The 19,910-nt window shown below is 35.3% G+C and overlaps 1 protein-coding gene across 7 annotated transcripts in view; it reads right to left on the bottom strand.

Annotated features, from left to right (window-relative positions):
• Positions 1 to 1,710: 1,710 nt before the first annotated feature.
• The window catches only part of LOC123519847 (leukocyte elastase inhibitor-like), a 33,842-nt gene continuing 15,642 nt past the window's right edge, over positions 1,711 to 19,910 (bottom strand). For 4 of the 7 annotated variants that reach the window (XM_045281426.1, XM_045281420.1, XM_045281423.1 and 1 more), the window contains exons 2-8: positions 19,231 to 19,387; positions 18,755 to 18,937; positions 18,085 to 18,298; positions 17,308 to 17,522; positions 16,894 to 17,079; positions 16,444 to 16,585; positions 1,711 to 2,847 (exon numbers count right to left, since the gene is read on the bottom strand). In XM_045281426.1, the coding sequence (XP_045137361.1) occupies positions 2,690 to 2,847; positions 16,444 to 16,585; positions 16,894 to 17,079; positions 17,308 to 17,522; positions 18,085 to 18,298; positions 18,755 to 18,937; positions 19,231 to 19,353 (1,221 nt within the window). In that variant the 5' untranslated portion in view covers positions 19,354 to 19,387 and the 3' untranslated portion in view covers positions 1,711 to 2,689. Of the gene's footprint in view, positions 2,848 to 4,201; positions 5,483 to 6,596; positions 9,634 to 16,443; positions 16,586 to 16,893; positions 17,080 to 17,307; positions 17,523 to 18,084; positions 18,299 to 18,754; positions 18,938 to 19,230; positions 19,388 to 19,910 lie in introns of those variants that run through there. The other 3 variants (XR_006679110.1, XM_045281421.1, XM_045281422.1) reach the window with 3 other exon arrangements.

Below are 19,910 nucleotides of genomic sequence, written 5' to 3' on the forward strand. Positions count from 1 at the left end.
TATATATATATATATATATATATATATATATATATATATATATATATATATATATATATATATATATATATATATATATATATATATATATATATATATATATATATATATATATATATATATATATATATATATATATATATATATATATATATATATATATATATATATATATATATATATATATATATATATATATATATATATATATATATATATATATATATATATATATATATATATATATATATTCAGGGAGGGACGCCTCACAATCTTCTCGGGATTCGGGGCGTGTGTGTCGGGGAGAAGGACTTTACCTGGGTGGCGCGGCGCGGCTGGGGTGGAGCAGATCGCTCTCTCAGGCCTGGCTGTCTGCTTCTATAGCACCCACTCTCACTCAGCTCAGTCACACAGAGTGGGAGAAGGAAACACTTCTTCCTTATTTCTCTATATTACAGCAACTATACACGAGTCACCGGGAACAGGTGGCGGCGGCACACAGGACGGGGCAGGGGGCGGCAACAAAGTACGGGTAACACTTTGTTAGTTCGTCAGGCACTTCACTGTCTCTCTGTCTCTCGTTCACTCTCTGACTGCTCCCCAGAGTACGACTTGTTCCTTCGAGGTCTCTTGCTACACTCCTGTCCTCTGTCCTCGTCGGTGCCACACAGTGCCCCACAAACCACGCCTCCTGTGCCGTCGCACCTGCCAGGCAATGTCCTTACGAGTCTATTTCAGCTTATTAGGTAACGCTATCTACCTTAACCGCTAATTACCAATATATCCCTGATAATGCTGGCTACAAGCAATTCACACATGCATGCCTTTATTTACACGGTACCGTATGACAATTATCCCAGGGCTGGCCAGTGCCCTCACCCATACACACACACACACACTCTTATCTCCCTGTGACCTCCGGGGTCACATCTCCGTCATGGAGGCCTAGCTCAGCGTCCCTTCCATTAAGGTGTGACAGTTTCATAAACACGAGCAACCAACACCTCGCTCACCGTCTAGCTAAAGTCTGCACATATGTACTACCCATATGTACTCTCTTATGACGCTGCTCCACACTCACACAGGCACACGTACATATCTGGGAGGCTGCTGCAATACACCTTCGCAACAATATATATATATATATATATATATATATATATATATATATATATATATATATATATATATATATATATATATATGTATGGTGACGTAGTACTATCTGTGACATAGTAACAAGCTCCACCCGCATTGTCCCTCCCCCTGCTCCTGCCCTCCCTCTCTTCCATCCCCCTCCCCATTTTTCGCTCCCTTCCTCCCCTCCCTGTCTATGAATTCCCCTACTTCCTCTCTCTCTCTCTCTACGTCACAATTTCTTACCACTTGTCCGTTTCTTCGTGAGGGATAAGTGACTTTCTCCTATTTTTATAGGGAGAAGTGCCATTATTATATACTGTTTCCGATTCATGACACATTGGGATATTAGGGGAGGTTGTCAGATACAGTGGCAAAATTTCATATTGATACGCGTGTTCCTTACAAAGTTATTCTAGAAAAACGTGCCTCAAACTCTCTGAAACGCTTAGTAGTGTTTTACTACACGTACGCAGAGTCGCGCACACATCATAGCACATCCCTATTTTTTCGTTAATATCTTCGTAGGTTTAAGATATAACAAAATCTTTCGGGGAAAGTAAAAATGAGTACTAATTTCTTCAATTGTTTTATTTATACTGTGTGAAAGCATATGATATTTAAATTTAAAAATACGCGTTTCAAAGGTCATAGCTTTTACCCCAAATAAAACTTATCACTAAAGTGTCATTTGATTCATCAACAATTTCTTAGAAATCCATTTTTAATATTTTAACCAGCTCAATAAATTTCAAGTCATAATGAAACCTATTTTATCCTAAAAAAAAAAAAAAAAAAAAAAAATGAAATGCATTGACTCAGTGGTTCATGAACAAACTCTAACTGACATTACACAGGCTTGACCATTAATAAGATATTTAAATAGAAACTATTCTTGTAATGCTGTATGCTTTGAAATAAGAGAGAGAGAGAGAGAGAGAGAGAGAGAGAGAGAGAGAGAGAGCAGGGACAAACAACAGACACAACTCCAACACATTATCAATCATAAAGTGATCACCAGAGTCCAGGTGGATGCAGGTTGATCTTGATTGCTCTGTCACAATGGGATTTTTCTCCTTTCAGGTCAATTTTTGGCATTTCATTTCAAATACCTGTACTCTTTGTGGAGCTCTGTCTTATCTCTTCTCTTGTCTCTAATCCTAAGACCATGTTCACAAAAGGCATTTCTAAAGACATGTTGGCAAAGATGATGGCAGCATATGGACATCTAGGAGAACTCACGTTGTATAAAAAGTATGTGCAACGAACAGAAAAGACAATCTACTTTCACAGTGCAGAGGTGTTAAAGCCTCTTTCCAATAATTGAAAGCTTAATACTCAATACATGGTACATATCCTTTACTTATATATATATATATATATATATATATATATATATATATATATATATATATATATATATATATATATATATATATATATATGATAACAAAACTCATCATAATTACAAGTTTATAACTATTTCCCAAAATTCCTCCACCATATTGTTCTAACAACATTAACAGAAACTGTAATAATACTAAACAAAACTTTAAAGTTCATCTTTAGAATAAACTCTATCTGGCAAAACTAATCTACCTGCAAACAGCACACATTCAGACTGATGATGCTTGATGAAGAAAAAGAAAGGATGATCAGCTGTGAACTGATAGGGATCTGGAGGAAGGCTTCTTTTTGTAATGACGATACCTGCAAATATATGTACAAAAGAAAATGTAATAAAATTATCTTTGATATATAACAATTAAGTTACTTTGGAATAGGATATCATGTATAAATCATGAATTTATATAGCCCAAATTATGGAAATACAAGTAAATGTGTGCCAGACATCACCAAACCCATGTTATCAGTTAAATAAGTACAATTTGTGAACACAGTTGCTCAGATCAATAGTAAACTAAAGACAAGGTCCAGAGCAAAGATTCTCAACTTGGGGTTTGCAAACCATGGAGGGTTCACAAAAAGATTTCCTGGAGTAATTAGATGGCTGATCTAATAATATCCTTTGCAGTACCATTGCATATTGAGTAAGTGTCAATCACTGAATTAACATTCAGTACAATGTCAGATTACTGAGGGTTTGGGCAGATGGTCTTATTACTCAGGATTCTTAATGAGATAAAGGTTGAGAACCTCTTTGTCTAGAGAATGAGAAAACAAATGCAACAGGTATGAAGCTGAATGGGAACACACACAGTTCATATACTGAATGTATTTGGATTCTGCCCTACCAGGTATATGTATCGTGAGTTTTTTAGAAAATTGTTTTATGCACGTAGAAGCAAACTTGCATATTTTCTATGCTATCACAATGCACGTAACTATCACTCCGTAGTATGTGGTGACTTGTAACAGTACAAGTATATGGCTATAAAGGACCTAAAAATTCTGAGTAGAAACACACACACACACACACACACACACACACACACACACACACACACACACACACATATATATATATATATATATATATATATATATATATATATATATGTGTGTGTGTGTGTGTGTGTGTGTGACAAACTTCACATCTTTGTCCATCTCTTGCAAGATTCTTTCCTTTTCAGTCTATTCTTTGTCAAGTACATAATTGGTGTCTCTCTGTTTCAGTAGCTTAATGGTGCAGCATTTCAAAGATAACGTGCCTCAAGAGACCGGGCTAAATACCATTTCATTGCTGCTATGTAGCCGTGTGTGGTTACTGCAGTTTTGTACAATATTTACCTTGGTGAAAATGCTCTAAAGCCTGTATGTAGTATTTCAAAATACAAAATTACATAACACAAAGATGCTCTGTGGGAGAGTTGTAGAGAGAAATGAAGAGAGGAACATGCAGGAAGAAAGTTTGGGTATCATCACCTGGTTAAGTTAGGGGCTGGTTGTTATTGATTAATAGGCAGTGGTGCAAGCCTCAGGGATGTTTCCTTTATCTCAGGGTTCAAGTCTCTTTAGAATGCCCTCAGTCAGCCAAGATTAAGTTTGGTTAGGTTTATCTTGGCTAAGTTATGTTGTTTCTAGGACTGGTTAATAATTATTAAAGTTTTGTGTATATTTCTAATATTAATTTCTGCTGGGGTCAATTCTGGTTTTCATTCTGTAATGTTTACAGTTTTTCATTATTTTTATACATAACATAAAAAAAACAATGGACTTTAAGACTATTTTGACAGATCAACTAATAGTGATTTCTATTTCTTTCTGGTGTCATTTGGAAACCAATGTTTCAAATACACAAGTGACTACTATGGTACAATATATGATGATTGTGACTGTTGTATTAACAATACATCTCTAATAAACTTTACTCAAAGTTGAAAAATGTAAAAGTAACTACAAGTTTATGCTTATTGACAGAAAGGATGAAATGAGAAGTATATTGTTATTAACCACAAGATAAGACTTGCTCATGGCTGTTCCATCTATTTCTAGAGATGACCTTAAAACATATAAGTATGTCACTTTATTCATGATATCCATGGGTCACATAGGAGCCAAATTTATGACTTAACTGTGCACATAACTATCTTTGTTTGCAATGATTTTGTATGTAACATATGACTGAAATGTTCTTGCTTGTCATATTCTCTCTAGAAATGTTTTTTTCACAGCTTTTTCTTGTGCATGTATATGAAATGAAACTAAAACTATATCAATAATACTAACATGACCTGTTTATAATTGCATTTCAAACTGTTGTCACACACATGTGTTTGGTTATCTATTAAAGAAAAAGAAGTGTCCACTCAGAAAACATGAAATAATGGTACAAAAGATAAATCAGCACACTGGTGTTGTTCATGTTATTACAGTAATGAAACTACATCAGTTTAATCTGCAACTGTCTACAAACTCCAGTCATGGTAACATATCAACTCTTCAGAAATCACAATATTTGTAAGGATCTCCTAAAGGATGAAGAATTTTGTTTAGGAATCCTTATTGGTTAAGCTTGTTGTAACTTACAGCTATATATCATTAGTACACTAAGCTTGATTTGAAAATCTGACCTATAACCAATACTGTACTTATGTTTTATACAGTAAGCTTCATGTTTGGTAAATTTTAGTTTTGTAAATTTTAAATTCTTTATATCATTAAATCCACAATACCACAAATCTAGTCATAATGGAAAGAGAAGTCCTGCACAAGTGGTATGTGACATGCTTCATATTTTGTGAACCATTTCATGGCATTAGCAGGCGACCATTAAAAATAATTAATCCTGAGCGATTATCTTTGATAAAGAAGACAAATGGATGGTCAGCAATGAATTTAGGTGGTCCATAAAGGTCAGCACACATTAACTGGATGGTGATGCCTGTTGGAGAAAAATAATACATTACATCAGTTTAGTACAGGTCACCCATCACTAATCCACAAGCATTGGGACTTGCAAAGTGATGGATCAGTAATTTTGCCAAGTAACGAAGAAGTTTGGTTAGAATACACATAGAATACATTTAGAATACACATTAACCTCCTCTTCCTACCTTTAAGATATCTTGTAAATGATTGCAAGTTGATTAATGCAGTGCTATACTGATATGGATTTTTCTTGCTGTAAGAGATACCGATACTATATTTCTGGCCAATATTGATAGTATTGATACAGTCACCACAGTTAACAAAGAAACTGAGTTTTCTTTGTTTCTTCATCATAAAATTATACAGCCAATCCTGTATAATTCGTGACAGTTTCATACTGATTAGTATTTAACTGGTGAGGTTTGTAGGGGATAGACTAGACTCCTTGGTGTCAAAATAGTGCAATTTTGGGCCTTATCAGAACAAGGTTGTAGAATCTGAAAGAGTGAGGTACAAAAAAATACAGACTGGTGAAGGACATCCCTTGATCTTTCTGCTTTTCCCTCATTGTGTGATTGGCCTCCAGGTAATGCAAGGTTTTCTTAAGAATGTTGTAGTATGTATATGGTAAGGTGTATCATCTTTATTCTGAGGCACACACGATCATGAGGCATATCACCCCAAGGCAAATTCTCATAAAGCACATTTTCACAGTAAGGAACAGGCTATGCCATGTCCATGTCATCTGCTTCTTCTCTAGTACATACCAAACATTCTTGGTCCTGGAACAATCCAGAGTAGCAAAGCACTGGAGATGACTGAGAAGTGAGTTGGTGACAGCAGCTTCAGGGAAGCAAGGTTTGACATCAACATATGATGGAAGTTTCTTGCTCTATTAACTGTCTGCAAGGATGCTCTGCTCCAGTGGGTGAGTGAACTTGTTGGTATGTGAAGGTAATGCTACCAGGCAGCCAGAGGGATAAAGCACTCAACCACTCCACTTAACATGGAAAGTGGTGATTTGTCCACTCACATAACTTTTTATTTCCATATACTGTAAGTACATATATTGCTAAAATGGGTATTTGACCATGGTCAGCAATGCATTGTACAAATAATTCAAAATGGAAAAGACTTAGTCCTTTATTTGCTTTCCAGAAGATCCAAAGAGGTAAGGTAACTGTTTACATAACTCAAAAGCTTCTCCTTACTTTGTGTGATCAACTCATAATGTATCATGTGGCAGGATATGTATGAGTCTAATGATTACATGGCATTGTGACCAAGCTACTCATGGTCATTTCTTGAATTAAGCTCAGGAAAGTGGTGTGTATATGACTGCATTAAGGAATTACCAACCACAATGTATCATCCCATCTATCTTGCCAACAGTCATGTTCACTCTGCACTAATATCTTATCAATATGTTTTAAGCATTACGATAAGGATCTTATACATAACAGATTTTAGCCAAGAAATTATTTCCAAACACATGTGGTAGCCAACCAGATGAGTTTATCAATGCTGACTTCCTTATATTCTACTTTGTCCAAGGCCCCAATGCCATTACTTGACTCATGACCCTGCCTTGTGATTCAATCAATGATAGTTTTTTTTCTGTGAATTACATAAAATTTGGTGTACTACGCCAAATATAAATTTAAGAGATTATACAAGATGTAGACTGAAATTATAATGTTACCTTTATTTTAGAGATGACATCATGACTGAACTGTTAAGCAAATACATAGATGTGCTTCAAGAGATTTTACAGTTATACAGAGAGAAAAAATAAGGTTGAAGATGAATATCAAGGAAGTTAGTGTTAATGATTCTACACCAAGAAAAAAAAAAAAAAAATAAATAAATAAATAATAATAATAATAATAAATAAATAAATAAATACATAAATAAAATCAAAGAAGTCAGAATGTGTTCACAGATATACAGTATTTAAGGAAAATAAATAGTGCAAACCCAGATCATGAAATACAAATCAACAGGAGGATAGAATGGCATAGAGTGCAATGCAATCAGCAACTCTTAATAAAGAAAAAGCATGAAGATAAGCACAGAATTTCATCAGACCTAACATATTCCTTACCGATAAGCCTTAAGCAAAGTGCACTTCCTAAGGCAAGCCCAGCGCTTGTTAACAATACATTCCAGCAAAATAATGATAAAGTGGTGATAGGTGTTTACTATCAATTTAAATCTACAAAACCACTTCAAAAAGAGGGTTAACTGACAAGATTCCAGGGTGAGTAAGATCTGAATCTCTAAACCTAAACGTTTGTAGGGATACACTGACTGCAGTGTTGGTGTGCAGTCATGATCCAAGATATATCATAAAAGCGCCACTATGAAATAAGGTTTGAGAACCTCTGGCCTAATCAATCACCTATTTCAGTTAAATCTTAAGAAAAATAGACAATCTGTGAAGTTATGAAAATGGGATATATGATTATAAGTACCAATGATTCATAGTGAAGTGGTTATTTTGAACTGTCATCATAATACTATCATATCATTGGGAAACACAGCCTAGCTGCACACTCTGCACTGGAATTGCTAATATATTGCTATCATGCTCCCAATTCTTTTGTTAAAGACGCAAAATAAGATGAAGATTGGGCTGAGGATTATCCTGCTCTGCATTTTTTATTCCTAAAATATGATAAGACATTGTGTTAATAACTTGTCTTAGCTATTCTTTTTAAGGAAAATGTCACATAGTATATATAAATAAATTCATATTAAATATATATATATATATATATATATATATATATATATATATATATATATATATATATATATATATATATATATATGGAATTCTGCATGCAATTTCCAGTTTCCACAAATACAATCATAAATTTGCCTAATTATTCATTGCAAATATAGATCCACTAGCAAGATCACATTTTGCAATTGCAGATTTTCCACTTTTCAGAAGCGACTAGCTCTGATATATTCACTAAATAAAGCTCAGTCACATTATTTACTACTGAAACTAGATCAGCTGCACTAAAACTTGTCCAAAACTGAGGCATCACATACTGCAGGTTTCAAATCATCACACATACCTCAAATTACTAAATTAACATTGTACAAAACATTTTGAGGCCTTATATACAGCTGAGTTCATATCATCATACCTCAAGCTGTTTATGATATCAATACTGAATAAGATACATGCCACCTGCCATAGAGTAAGTGGCAAAAATGACTAAACAATTACTCTAAACACCACATTTTAAAGAGAGTGGTCCAGCTAATCACATCTCTTGACATATCAAGTCTGACAACTGAAGATGGCTAAGTATGTAGGTAAGCATCCCAGAACAATTCCTAGCCAAAAAAACTACCTCTTGATGACCGCCAAAAAAGATTCCACACTAATGACTGTATCACTTTGAGTTATATTTACTTTGTAGCCTACCAGAGGTAACCAAACAATGGTCTCTTTTGATTCACCTTTATGATGAGGAACTTCACCGGGAAGGAGGATTAAGCTGCCTGCTTGAGTGTAAAAATAGTGTTGAATGTGCTGGTACTACAATTGTTTCACTAACTAAGACATTCTTGAATGCTGTACAAAACAACATGCTGTCAAAAATTATTAATTGGCATTTTACTGCCATAAGCTTTAAAATATGTATGATTATATTAGCTCACTGCAATTATTATTATAATGTTTTTGGTTACTATTCTAGTGCCACTCAGTTTAGGAAAACTGAATTATCACCAAAGCAGCATGATGAAAGTAGAACTTACATATTGTCATATTGTCCTATTATTTTCAATAGCATTATCAACATTATTTTGAAAATATCCCAGATAAAAATCTAAAAAATTAATTCTCTTAAATCATATATCTTATTTTCCCTAAAGATGCTAAAACAGAAGCAAAGATAAAAGATATCCCAGATCCCTATATACAGTACAATGATGGAATCTTAACTTAAATAAATAAAGCTTCCATAAAATTTGGTTACACTGCTCCACATCAATATACAATGCAGTCATATTACAGTTCAACAAGTCTTCCAGCAAAGAGCACCAAACCAGAACGTTGATCATGGATGAAGAACATAAATGGATGGTCAGCAATAAATGGAGGAATGGGACGTATAAGCATTCTGACTTGTGCCACCATACCTGAAGAGAATGGATAAGAGAGAGTGAAATATTGCCCACCCATGATTACAGTACTAGAAGTTTTTGCCAATGTCAGTGGAAAATGCCAAGTATGGAATCCTATATTAACCACAATTCAAACATCTTTGTTTACTTATTACAAGAATTTTCCCATTTTCAACCAAAATTATTAACAGACTTAGTGATCTGTCAAATATTTACTAATTAATGGAACTTTATTACTTGAGAAAAAAATACTGAACATGTACTTCAGATTTTTTTGAGGTGCATATGCAAATCATTTAAATTTTGCTGTACCAACAGAAAAGGACATTTATAGTCACCAAGGTTGAGTTGATTTTAAGGGTAGATCTTCTGCTTACCATCCCCTTTGAGGAGGTGATTGGTATGCTACAGTACCCTCTCAAGTTTTGTACTTCCTTTCTTATTCTATTAACGGTGGTGTTCCACAAGATTCTGTCCTGTCACTCACTCTCTTCTTATTAGTCAATAATGATATTTAAAATCAAATTTTTTGTTTATATCCACTCCTACTTTGATGATACCACCCTACACTATTCAATGTCTTTTCAGAGACAAGCAACCCTTCAGGAAGTATACAGATCATATAGGGATGTCATAGATCTGACTTTTGATCTCACTAAAATTTCTGATTGAGGCAGAGAAACCTCAGTGTCGTGAAATTTCTGACTGAACAAGAGAAAACTTAGTATTGTTCAATGCCTCAAAAAATTTAATTCTTCCATCTATCAACTCGACACAACCTTCCAGACAATTATCCCCTCTTCAAAGACACTCAACTGTTACCCTCGTCTATGCTGAATATCCTAGGTCTGTCCAAGTGGCATAGCTAAGACCTAGTTTTTGCTTAAAAACATACAATCTAATTATCATCTGCATTTGAACAGTTCTAACAATACGTGGAGGAGTAGTGGATAAGGTGGTGAGCGTGGGATTGGGCAGACATCCACGCGTAGGTTCGAATCCTACCATGTACAGTCTTAAACACTTCACTTTGCCATTTGTCGAGTGGTTTAAAGTTACCTACATGTCATCATGATACACAGGTTCTAGGTGGTTACACCCAAGATGAGTTTGGATGGTGATATGGGCCCTAATTTGGGTACCACTATAAATAAAATTGCCTGCACCACTAATGGGCAGAACCTGAACAACACTTCCTACACACTATTCAAGTGAGCTTACAAGCATTATAGGCCTCAATGTAAAAAAAAAAAAAGAAAAAAAAAAAAAAAAAAAAAATCTTTTGCAATATGCAATGTATTTTATCAAGAAATCACACATTTGGGAGAACCTAAAATCACTTATTGAATTTTTTGTCAATACCAAATCTGTGCAAGACACAAATGCAATAGGTAAAGTATTTTTACAGCATTTTTGCAGTTAGTTGTGCCTCAATAGTGAAAAAATGTAAAATATGTTAAAAATGGAAGACAAATTTATGGGATGGCCATAATGCACTTTCTTCTCACTACCTTTCCTTTCTTTGTTCTGATAGAATCAATGCAATGCTTCAAACGCTAACTTTTTATATGATGGCACATAATTTGTATTTAAGCCATTGAGATGAATCCATAGTGTGCACATAAATCTATAAGTTCTCCAGTTGTTGAATTCTCAGACACACTGGTTACAAACATTACTGTATTGGGGCCCTTTGTGCTAAGCTGACTTGGTTGACTATGTCCTACCTAGCAATTTGTGTTCATCAAACTGCAAATCATAACAAGAAACTGCACTAGAAGGTACCACAGTACAATGTTTGTCTGAATGGGAAATATTTTACCAATGTACTGAATAATATTCAATCTTCTCTGGAAGAAAAGTGATTTCTTATACAGACCAATCAAGGTCATTATTTTGGCTAATATTTGTATTGTTTCCACTGCTCTCTAATCATCCACCCACAATGTTTATTTGATGTTCCAAAATAATTTCCTGGTTTTATTTCCATTCAGCGTCTTTTTGATGTTCCAAAATCATTTCCTGGTTTTATTTCCATTCAGCGTCTTTTTAAATGGGTCAAATCTGATTAATTTCCCGCCTTTATTTTTCCTTCACTGGATTTTTAAATTTATGGATGTAAGTGGTTTAACATTTTATAGCTACATATTTACATCTGTAATATATATATATATATATATATATATATATATATATATATATATATATATATATATATATATATAGAGAGAGAGAGAGAGAGAGAGAGAGAGAGAGAGAGAGAGAGAGAGAGAGAGAGAGAGAGAGAGAGAGAGAGAGAGAGAGAGAGAGAGAGAGAGAGAGAGAGAGAGAGAGAGAGATAAAACAAAACATTTAACTAGCATCAACAGAAGCAACAGTTAACACCAACAGTTACACAAACGATAATCTCAGCATTAACATCACCAACATACACAGGAGAAGCAACAACAGGAAAATAAAATAACATAGGCACAGGAGCTCTAGTTTAGTAAAGTGTCAGCAAATGTTGAGCTCAGATACATGTTGACATCAGCTAATCTGCTATTTCTGCTTTTTTTTTCTTCTTTTGTTAATTCCCTTCAAATCACACAAAATTAATAATCATAATCAGGCCCATAATACTTATATACATATACACACACACACACACACACACACACACACACACACACACACACACACAAGTCTGGAAAAGGAAATCAAAGAGTCAGGGGAGAAAACTTTGGGCCTTGCTGAAATTATAGATCAACAGATCATAGAAGAGAAGATAGCTGAGAAAGTGGTGAAGGTTATTAAGTCATAAGAGAGGACAGAAGAGGAGAAGAAAGAGTTTTTCTGGAGAATCTTGGATATGAGACTGAGGAAGTGGTTCAGGGAAACCTAAAGAAATTCTTTCAAGAGAAAGAGATGGTTGGGCTGATGGAATATATCTGGATTTAAAAAAGGCCTTTGATAAGGTACCACACCAGAGACTGATCTGGAAACTTGAAATGGTAGGAGGAGTGCATGGCAGTTTACTAAAATGGATGGAAGACTTTTGGTAGGAAGAGAAATGAGAACAATAATTAAGGACAGACCATCAGAATGGGGATTGGTGGAGAGTGGAGTTCCACAGGGATCAGTGTTGGCACCAGTAATGTTCGCAGTCTACATAAATGACATGGTGGATGGGGTGTCCAGTTATGTGAGCCTATTTGCAGACGATGCAAAATTGTTAAGAAAAGTGAGATGTGACAAAGATTGCGAACTACTCCAGGAAGACTTGGACAGAATATGGAAATGGAGCTGTACATGGCAAATGGAGTTCAACACGACAAAATGCAAGAAAATAGAGTTTGGCAAGAGTGAAAGAAGAATCAGGAGTATGTACAAGATAGGAAATGAAGACATAAAACCAGTCATGAAGAAAAAGACCTTGGGGTGACAATTACCAATGACCTATCGCCAGAGAGACATATAAACAAAATAATTGGAGAAGTATTGAACTTATTGAGGAACATAAGAGTGGCGTTCGTATATCTAGATGAAGAAATGATGAAGAAAATAATTACTGCAATGATAAGACCGAGGCTTGAATATGCAACAATACAGTGGGCTCGAACTTAAAGAAACACATAAGGAAACTAGAGAAAGTACAGAGGGCTGCAACGAAAATGGTGCCTGACTTAAGAGATTTGACTTATGAAGACAGACTGAAAAGAATGCAACTTCCAACCCTGGAAAACAGAAGAGAAAGGGGAGACCTGATAGCAATATACAGAGTGATGATTGGCATGGAAAAAATGGATAGGGAAGATCTGTGTATGTGGAATGGAAGAATGTCGAGAGGGCATGGGAAAAAACTAAAATGGCCACTTATAGGAGAGATGTGAAAAAATATAGCTTCCCTCATAGAAGGGTGGAAGCATGGAATAGTTTAGACGTGGAAGTGGTCAACGCAAGGAATATTCATGATTTTAAGAAAAAGCTGGACATTAATAGATATGGAGACGGGACAACACGAGCATAGCTCTTTTCCCGTATGTTACAATTAGGTAAATACAATTAGGTAAATACACACACACACACACACACACACATCATCTGAGCAGCTCGCAGAGATTACTACAAAAGGAGTTGGACACAGGCCTAGATGTATGTATATGGGGTGAGGGGGGCATAGGTTCTCCTATCTCCAAATTAAATGAGGGGGGCATAGGTTCTCCTATCTCCAAATTAAATAAGTGTTAGATCACACATAAGGAATGAATAACGAGAGAGAGATGGAACCAAGTAGCGTTGCCAGGCGTATAGCGGAATCAAAACATACACCTAGTGAAAACCAACGCTTTATGAAAACCCCTATTGGTTTAAGGAAACTGACTGATGATACTATGGAAAAGGATTTCTCGGGTTTCCAGGATGAACGAGGTAATATGAGAAGGCTTGTCAATGTAGAAAGAGAATTAAGATACATGAAGGTGATGTCCGGTCTCATAGATAAACAAGACCGACTGCTAACGGAAAACACAGCCCTGAAATTAAGAGTAACTCAGTGTGAGAAAGTAAGTACAATAAACCAAGAATTGAAAGCGGAGATTTTGAAAATAAGGAAGCAAAATGACGTTTTAAAAACCACATGCCAAAATTATGAAAGCTCTTTAAAGAACTTGCAGTCTAAAGTGTAAGACGGGATTACAGACAGGACAGAAGGTGGTCTAGGTGATAACAAGTTGAAAGAACTAAGAAATGAATGGAAACAGGAGCAAGAAGAGGAAAAGGGTCAAATTTTCAGAAGTGGTAAGGAGACAAATTCAAGAGAACACAAAAGTCGCTGTAATAGAGGTTATCAAGGAAAAGGAAGATTTAGTGCATGATGCGGTGGACAAGAGAAAAAGCTTTGTGATTTGTGGGATGAGAGAAAAAAAAAAAATCCAAATAAATTCACAAGAGAATGTGAAGAAAGGGAAATGGCCAAACCAGTACAAGACAGCACACAAGACTTTGACCACGAGGTGGATGAAGTGATTAGGCTGGGAAGGTACAGTGAAGGGGGTAAGAGACCAATGAAGGTGAAAATGAAATCTCAAGTGGCTGTAGAGGAAATTATGGCTAGAAAAGGGAAGCTAGCCGATGACGTCGATCGCAAGGAAATATGGATAAAAGAGATATGAACTTAGAGGAAAGGGAAAAGGAGAAAGTGCTAAGAAGTGAAGCTAAGGAAAAAAACGAGAAAAGGACAGAGATAGAGAAGAAGAATTTTTACTGGAGGGTTCTGGATATGAGACTAAAGAAGTGGTACCTAAGGAAAAAAGAGGAGGTCGTGGAGGAGGCAATAAATTAAGAGTGACTTATACTAACATAGATGGTTTGTTATCAAGCATATTGGAAGTTTGGGATTATTTGAAAGAGAAAAAGCTGGATGTAATGTACATCGTTGAAACAAAACTGAAAAAAGAGATCCATGTCAACTTTAAAGAGGAGGATATAATACCTGGAGGAGGGACAGGAAGGATAAAGGGGGAGGAGGAGTGCTAATAATGGTTCGTGATAATATATGTGTGGAGGATGTGCAATATGGTGAGGACAAAGTGGAAGAAATGGGAGTAACAATCAGAACAGAAGATTTGAAGAAAAGAAAAATTATAGTTACATATGTTCCACCAAAGACTAATACATGGGGATCAGAAGAGCATAAAGATATGCAAAAAGAGGTGATAAAGTGCCTAGATAACATGATAAGAATGAGATAAAAGAATACTCTTAGTTGGAGACTAACTGTAAAAAAAATAAACTGGAGAGAGATGGAAGTATTGGATAATGGAGTGAGAAAGTGTTACAGTTGACTATGGTTAATACAACAGACCAGTGGGTGGAGGACTCAACAAGGTACAGGGGGGAAGAAGAACCATTGTTGCTTGACCTAGTTTTCACAAAGAAACCTGAGCCCCCTCCAATCATACAATACCTTAGTCCAATGGGGAAGAGTGATCATGTGACATTAGACATGCAAATGCAGAAGGAAGATGAGATAAGTTACAGAGAGGACTAAAAAGGAGAGAGATTAAATCATGCATGAGCAGATTTTGAAAAATTAAGGAGATATTTTGCTAATATTGAGTGGAGTAATATTATGTGCAGGAAGACTATACAAGAGAAATATGACATATTGTTACAGAAATACAATGAAGGAGTAAAAAAGTTTGTTCCTGTTTATAAAGTTCAGAATAAAATACACGCTTGGTACAATGCTAGATGCATACTAGCAAAAAAGGCAAAAGATAAAGCGTGGAAGAAACTCTTAAAGCAGGGAAATGACTATAACAGATGGCAGTACAAGGATGCTAGAAAGGAATATATTAGAGTAAGGAGAGAGGAAGAAAGAAAGTTTGAGAAAGATGTAGTGGATAAAAGCAAGGATGAGCCCAAACTTTTCTACAAGTTTATAAATGGCAAAACAAAGAATAAGGAAACAATTGAAAAAATAATTAAAGAAGGGAAGACATAGCAAACAGAGAAGGAAATGTGTGAAATAATGAATGAAAGCTTCAAAATGGTATTCACTGAAGATGATGATTTCACAGAACCTAATAGGACATGGGATTGCCGAGGATTACAGGAGATTGCCTAATGAGCTCCAAACACCCTTACACTGTGCAAATGAAGAAAACTTTTTCCAAATGAAAAAATTAAAACGACCTTAAACTTAAAAGATCCTTGCATAAGAAGCAAGTAGAAACTCACCTGTAATCTTGAAGTATGTGAGCATAAAATCTTAAAAGCAGTTACCCAAGCGAATACAAGATATGCGTTACATAAAATAACCAATAAATGACACAAACATACCTGTTGCTGCAGCAGCTTCACTGCCTTTCTCATTTACTTCCAGGAAAGCTTTATGAATCACATTGGAGACAAACAGGTCCTTGTTGCCTGAGATCCCAGACAGGTCAGCTGATGCCTCGTTGAAAAGATCCTTCATTCCCATCTATAAGTCAGAAAATATAACATGCACTAATCCAAAAATTGTGCTTTAATAAAGATGTGATTAATAATCAAATAGGATAACATATATTTCTATACCAGTTTCTTAGAGCTACTTCAAGAACTTAAGTCACAACAGAAAGTTCTTATCTGCTCCTATTCATACAATTTATACTTATACTTACAAACAGTAGCTCCCTTTTTCTTGATATTTCTCATACATTTTCTCACATCCCATATATCTTTTCACTATCTATATTGTTTTTTCCATTATCTACATTGTTTTATTGTACTTCAGTTCTGCTGACTTACCTCTTTCAAAGTGTCAACCAGATCAAGAGTTTCTTCTAACTTGAATCTAGGAAGAGTCACCTCAACTTCAACTTCACGCAGTTTCCTGTGAAGTTCACTCAGATCTGTCTTGGCTAATTTGCCTTCAACTTCTGCTAAACCATCTCGCTTATCAGGTAACACAAATACCATGCTCAATCTGGAACCCTGAAATTTGAGCTCAATGTCAAAGGGCAGATCTGTAATTTAGATTTTATAACATACATACACAAATTTGATACAAAATGTATTTATATTTAAAAATCTAAACAGAGTGTCCCCTATTTAAAAAAATCTAAATAGAGACAGGTTTTCTTTAAGTGTTTCAATAATTTCTTATATTATAATTCTTAGACATTATATCAGAGGAATGCATTGATACATATGCCTACTAACCTGGTAGTCCATGGCCAAGACAGTGGCTTCAAGATCTCTATCAAAGAATAGGCGAAACTTAGATTTCTTGTACATCATGGGCACCTTGACACTCTCAGTGTTTGAGGTCCAGAACTCTTGGTCATGAGTATCTGCTTCATCAAACTGCTTAGCCCATAACCCCTTGAAGTAAACAGCATTCACAAGCACCATCCTTGTCAAGGAATCTAGAACACCTGAAATTAATAACAGACACTGTGATACACAGGATCTTCACACCAAACAATCAAACATTAAATGACATTAATCATAACTTAGCAATGTCTTTGAACATAAATCATGATGATTTCATTACTCAAATCTTCACAACAAGAAGTTATCTAACTTTTCTTTTTATTTTATACACCAACTGTGGGCATATTTATTGCAGTGCTTGTACCTGGAGGCTTTAGATGGTCATCTCCTGCCTACAATGGTGTGGTGGTTCAAATAGGATTTTTTAAAGATGCCTTTATAATAATGACTCATGCCATGTAACTCCCAGAGCTTGCCAATGTAATTGTCATCAAAGATAGGGCTGATATGATGCACAAGGTTATTTTTCAGGCAATTGATAATAGCTTGGAAAATGATTTACAAAGATGTATGTACATATTTTTTAACTCTTCTGTTAGTAAAAAGATAAAGAGAACAGCAACATTAAACTTAAATCTAGGCATGAAAATGTATTAGTAAGAGGAAAACCTATCACACCCTTCCTCTTGTAACCAACAATTGATAAACATTCTAAATTTATACCTGAAGGAATGAGGTCCTTAATGCGGGAGTTGGTCTCTTTCTCAACTGCTGCATTGATCTCCTGCCTGACATCCTCACTTGCACCAAAGTCAACAGTTTTTGCAGTGCTTTGGTACTTTTCTTTCAGGATTTTATCATACTGGCTCAGTAATGATAGCTTGTTTGACATATAGGCCATGTTTGATGTGCGAAGTTCATAATCTCCAGCATCAATCTAAACAAAGAGAAAATTTCAAAATGATCTCATCCTATTTCAATATTAAAAAAATATTATGTGAAAGAAAACGTAAACAAATGAACATACATGGCAATGAGATCAACATTCTGAGAACATCTTTGATGAGCCCACACTTACACTAACGATCTCATTCATATTCCTCTTAAGAGTTCAATCAAATTATTCTTTATCACACAGCTCAGTGAGACATCATTGGATAAAAAGGCTAACCCTTCCAAAATAATCATGATAATATACTATTTACACAATGTCCCATCCACAAAATTTCTCTAATGGGATTTCTCTACTTGTACAGAGAAATGCTACACAGACAATAAATCATGCATTTTCATACACAAGAAAATTGCTTCCCACTACTCAATATGTTACCATCAAAACACTAATGACAGTGTTCGTACCATATATTACTGAATTTCTATTCAAATTACATACCTTCATATCAGACACAACATCCAGAAATGCATCATGAATAAGTTCTTTGTCATCACTCAGGTGCATAGTGGAACGCATTTCTTGTTCAGTATTTCCTCCAGCTCCAGCATATGTCATTCCTAAAGCTGTCATGACACTGAAGGGAGAGTAAAAGAGGTTGCCTGACTTCTTCTCTGCTAATTTCTATAAAAAAGAAAGAAAGAAAGAAAAAAATTAAAGGATGATTTAAGCATCTGTTATGATGCCTAACTTCTGAATAATAAATAATAAACTTAGTAGCTAAATACTATATACATAGAAAACTTTGCTGGTTTTGCTGCATGTAAGTAGCTTGAGATTCTGAAATACATTGATTAAATATCCAAGAAGTCAAATAAAATGTTATCTTTTGAAACATGAAAATCATGAGTACTTCAACAACATGGATATACTGTTCATCTGTTGAATGTCCTGACATTCTAGCAGACAATACTCACAGTATACAGATCACATGTAAATCTATTTTGGCTGGCAGCAAGGGAGGTAACTGCTTCATGGTGTACATAAGGAGGAAATGATGGACCCCCAGACCGCTGACTTCCTGATGCTCCACGACTCATGACTGCTGCACTCAGAAGTACCACCAGAGAGATCCTGTCAAGGTATTATTGAAAATTATTATCATTATTATTTATGTAAGAGTAAGAGGGGAAAACTGTTGAGAGAGAGAGAGAGAGAGAGAGAGAGAGAGAGAGAGAGAGAGAGAGAGAGAGAGAGAGAGAGAGAGAGAGAGAGAGAGAGAGAGAGAAAGGCCCAATTAGTTGCCAGTCCCTTTGCAGGTATAGAAGACTTAGCCAAAAGAAAAGGATAAATGTTTTGAAACCTCCCTGTTAAATGAATTCATGTCATAAGAAGTTGGAAATACAGAAGCAGCCAGGGAGTTCCAGAATTTACCAAAGAAAGGTATGAATGATTGAGACTACTAGTTAACTCTTGCATTAGACAGTGATAAATGGAGAATGTACTATGAATGGGTTTTGAAGAATAATTTTGTGTGAAGTCAGGTGATAAATGGAGAATGTACTATGAATGGGTTCTAGAGAATAATTTTGTACAATTAGGTGATAAATGGAGAATGTACTATTAATGGGCTCTTAAGATAAATTTTATGCAAAGC

The sequence above is a fragment of the Portunus trituberculatus genome, chromosome 46 (assembly GCF_017591435.1).
Source record: "Portunus trituberculatus isolate SZX2019 chromosome 46, ASM1759143v1, whole genome shotgun sequence".
NCBI lineage: Eukaryota > Metazoa > Arthropoda > Malacostraca > Decapoda > Portunidae > Portunus > Portunus trituberculatus.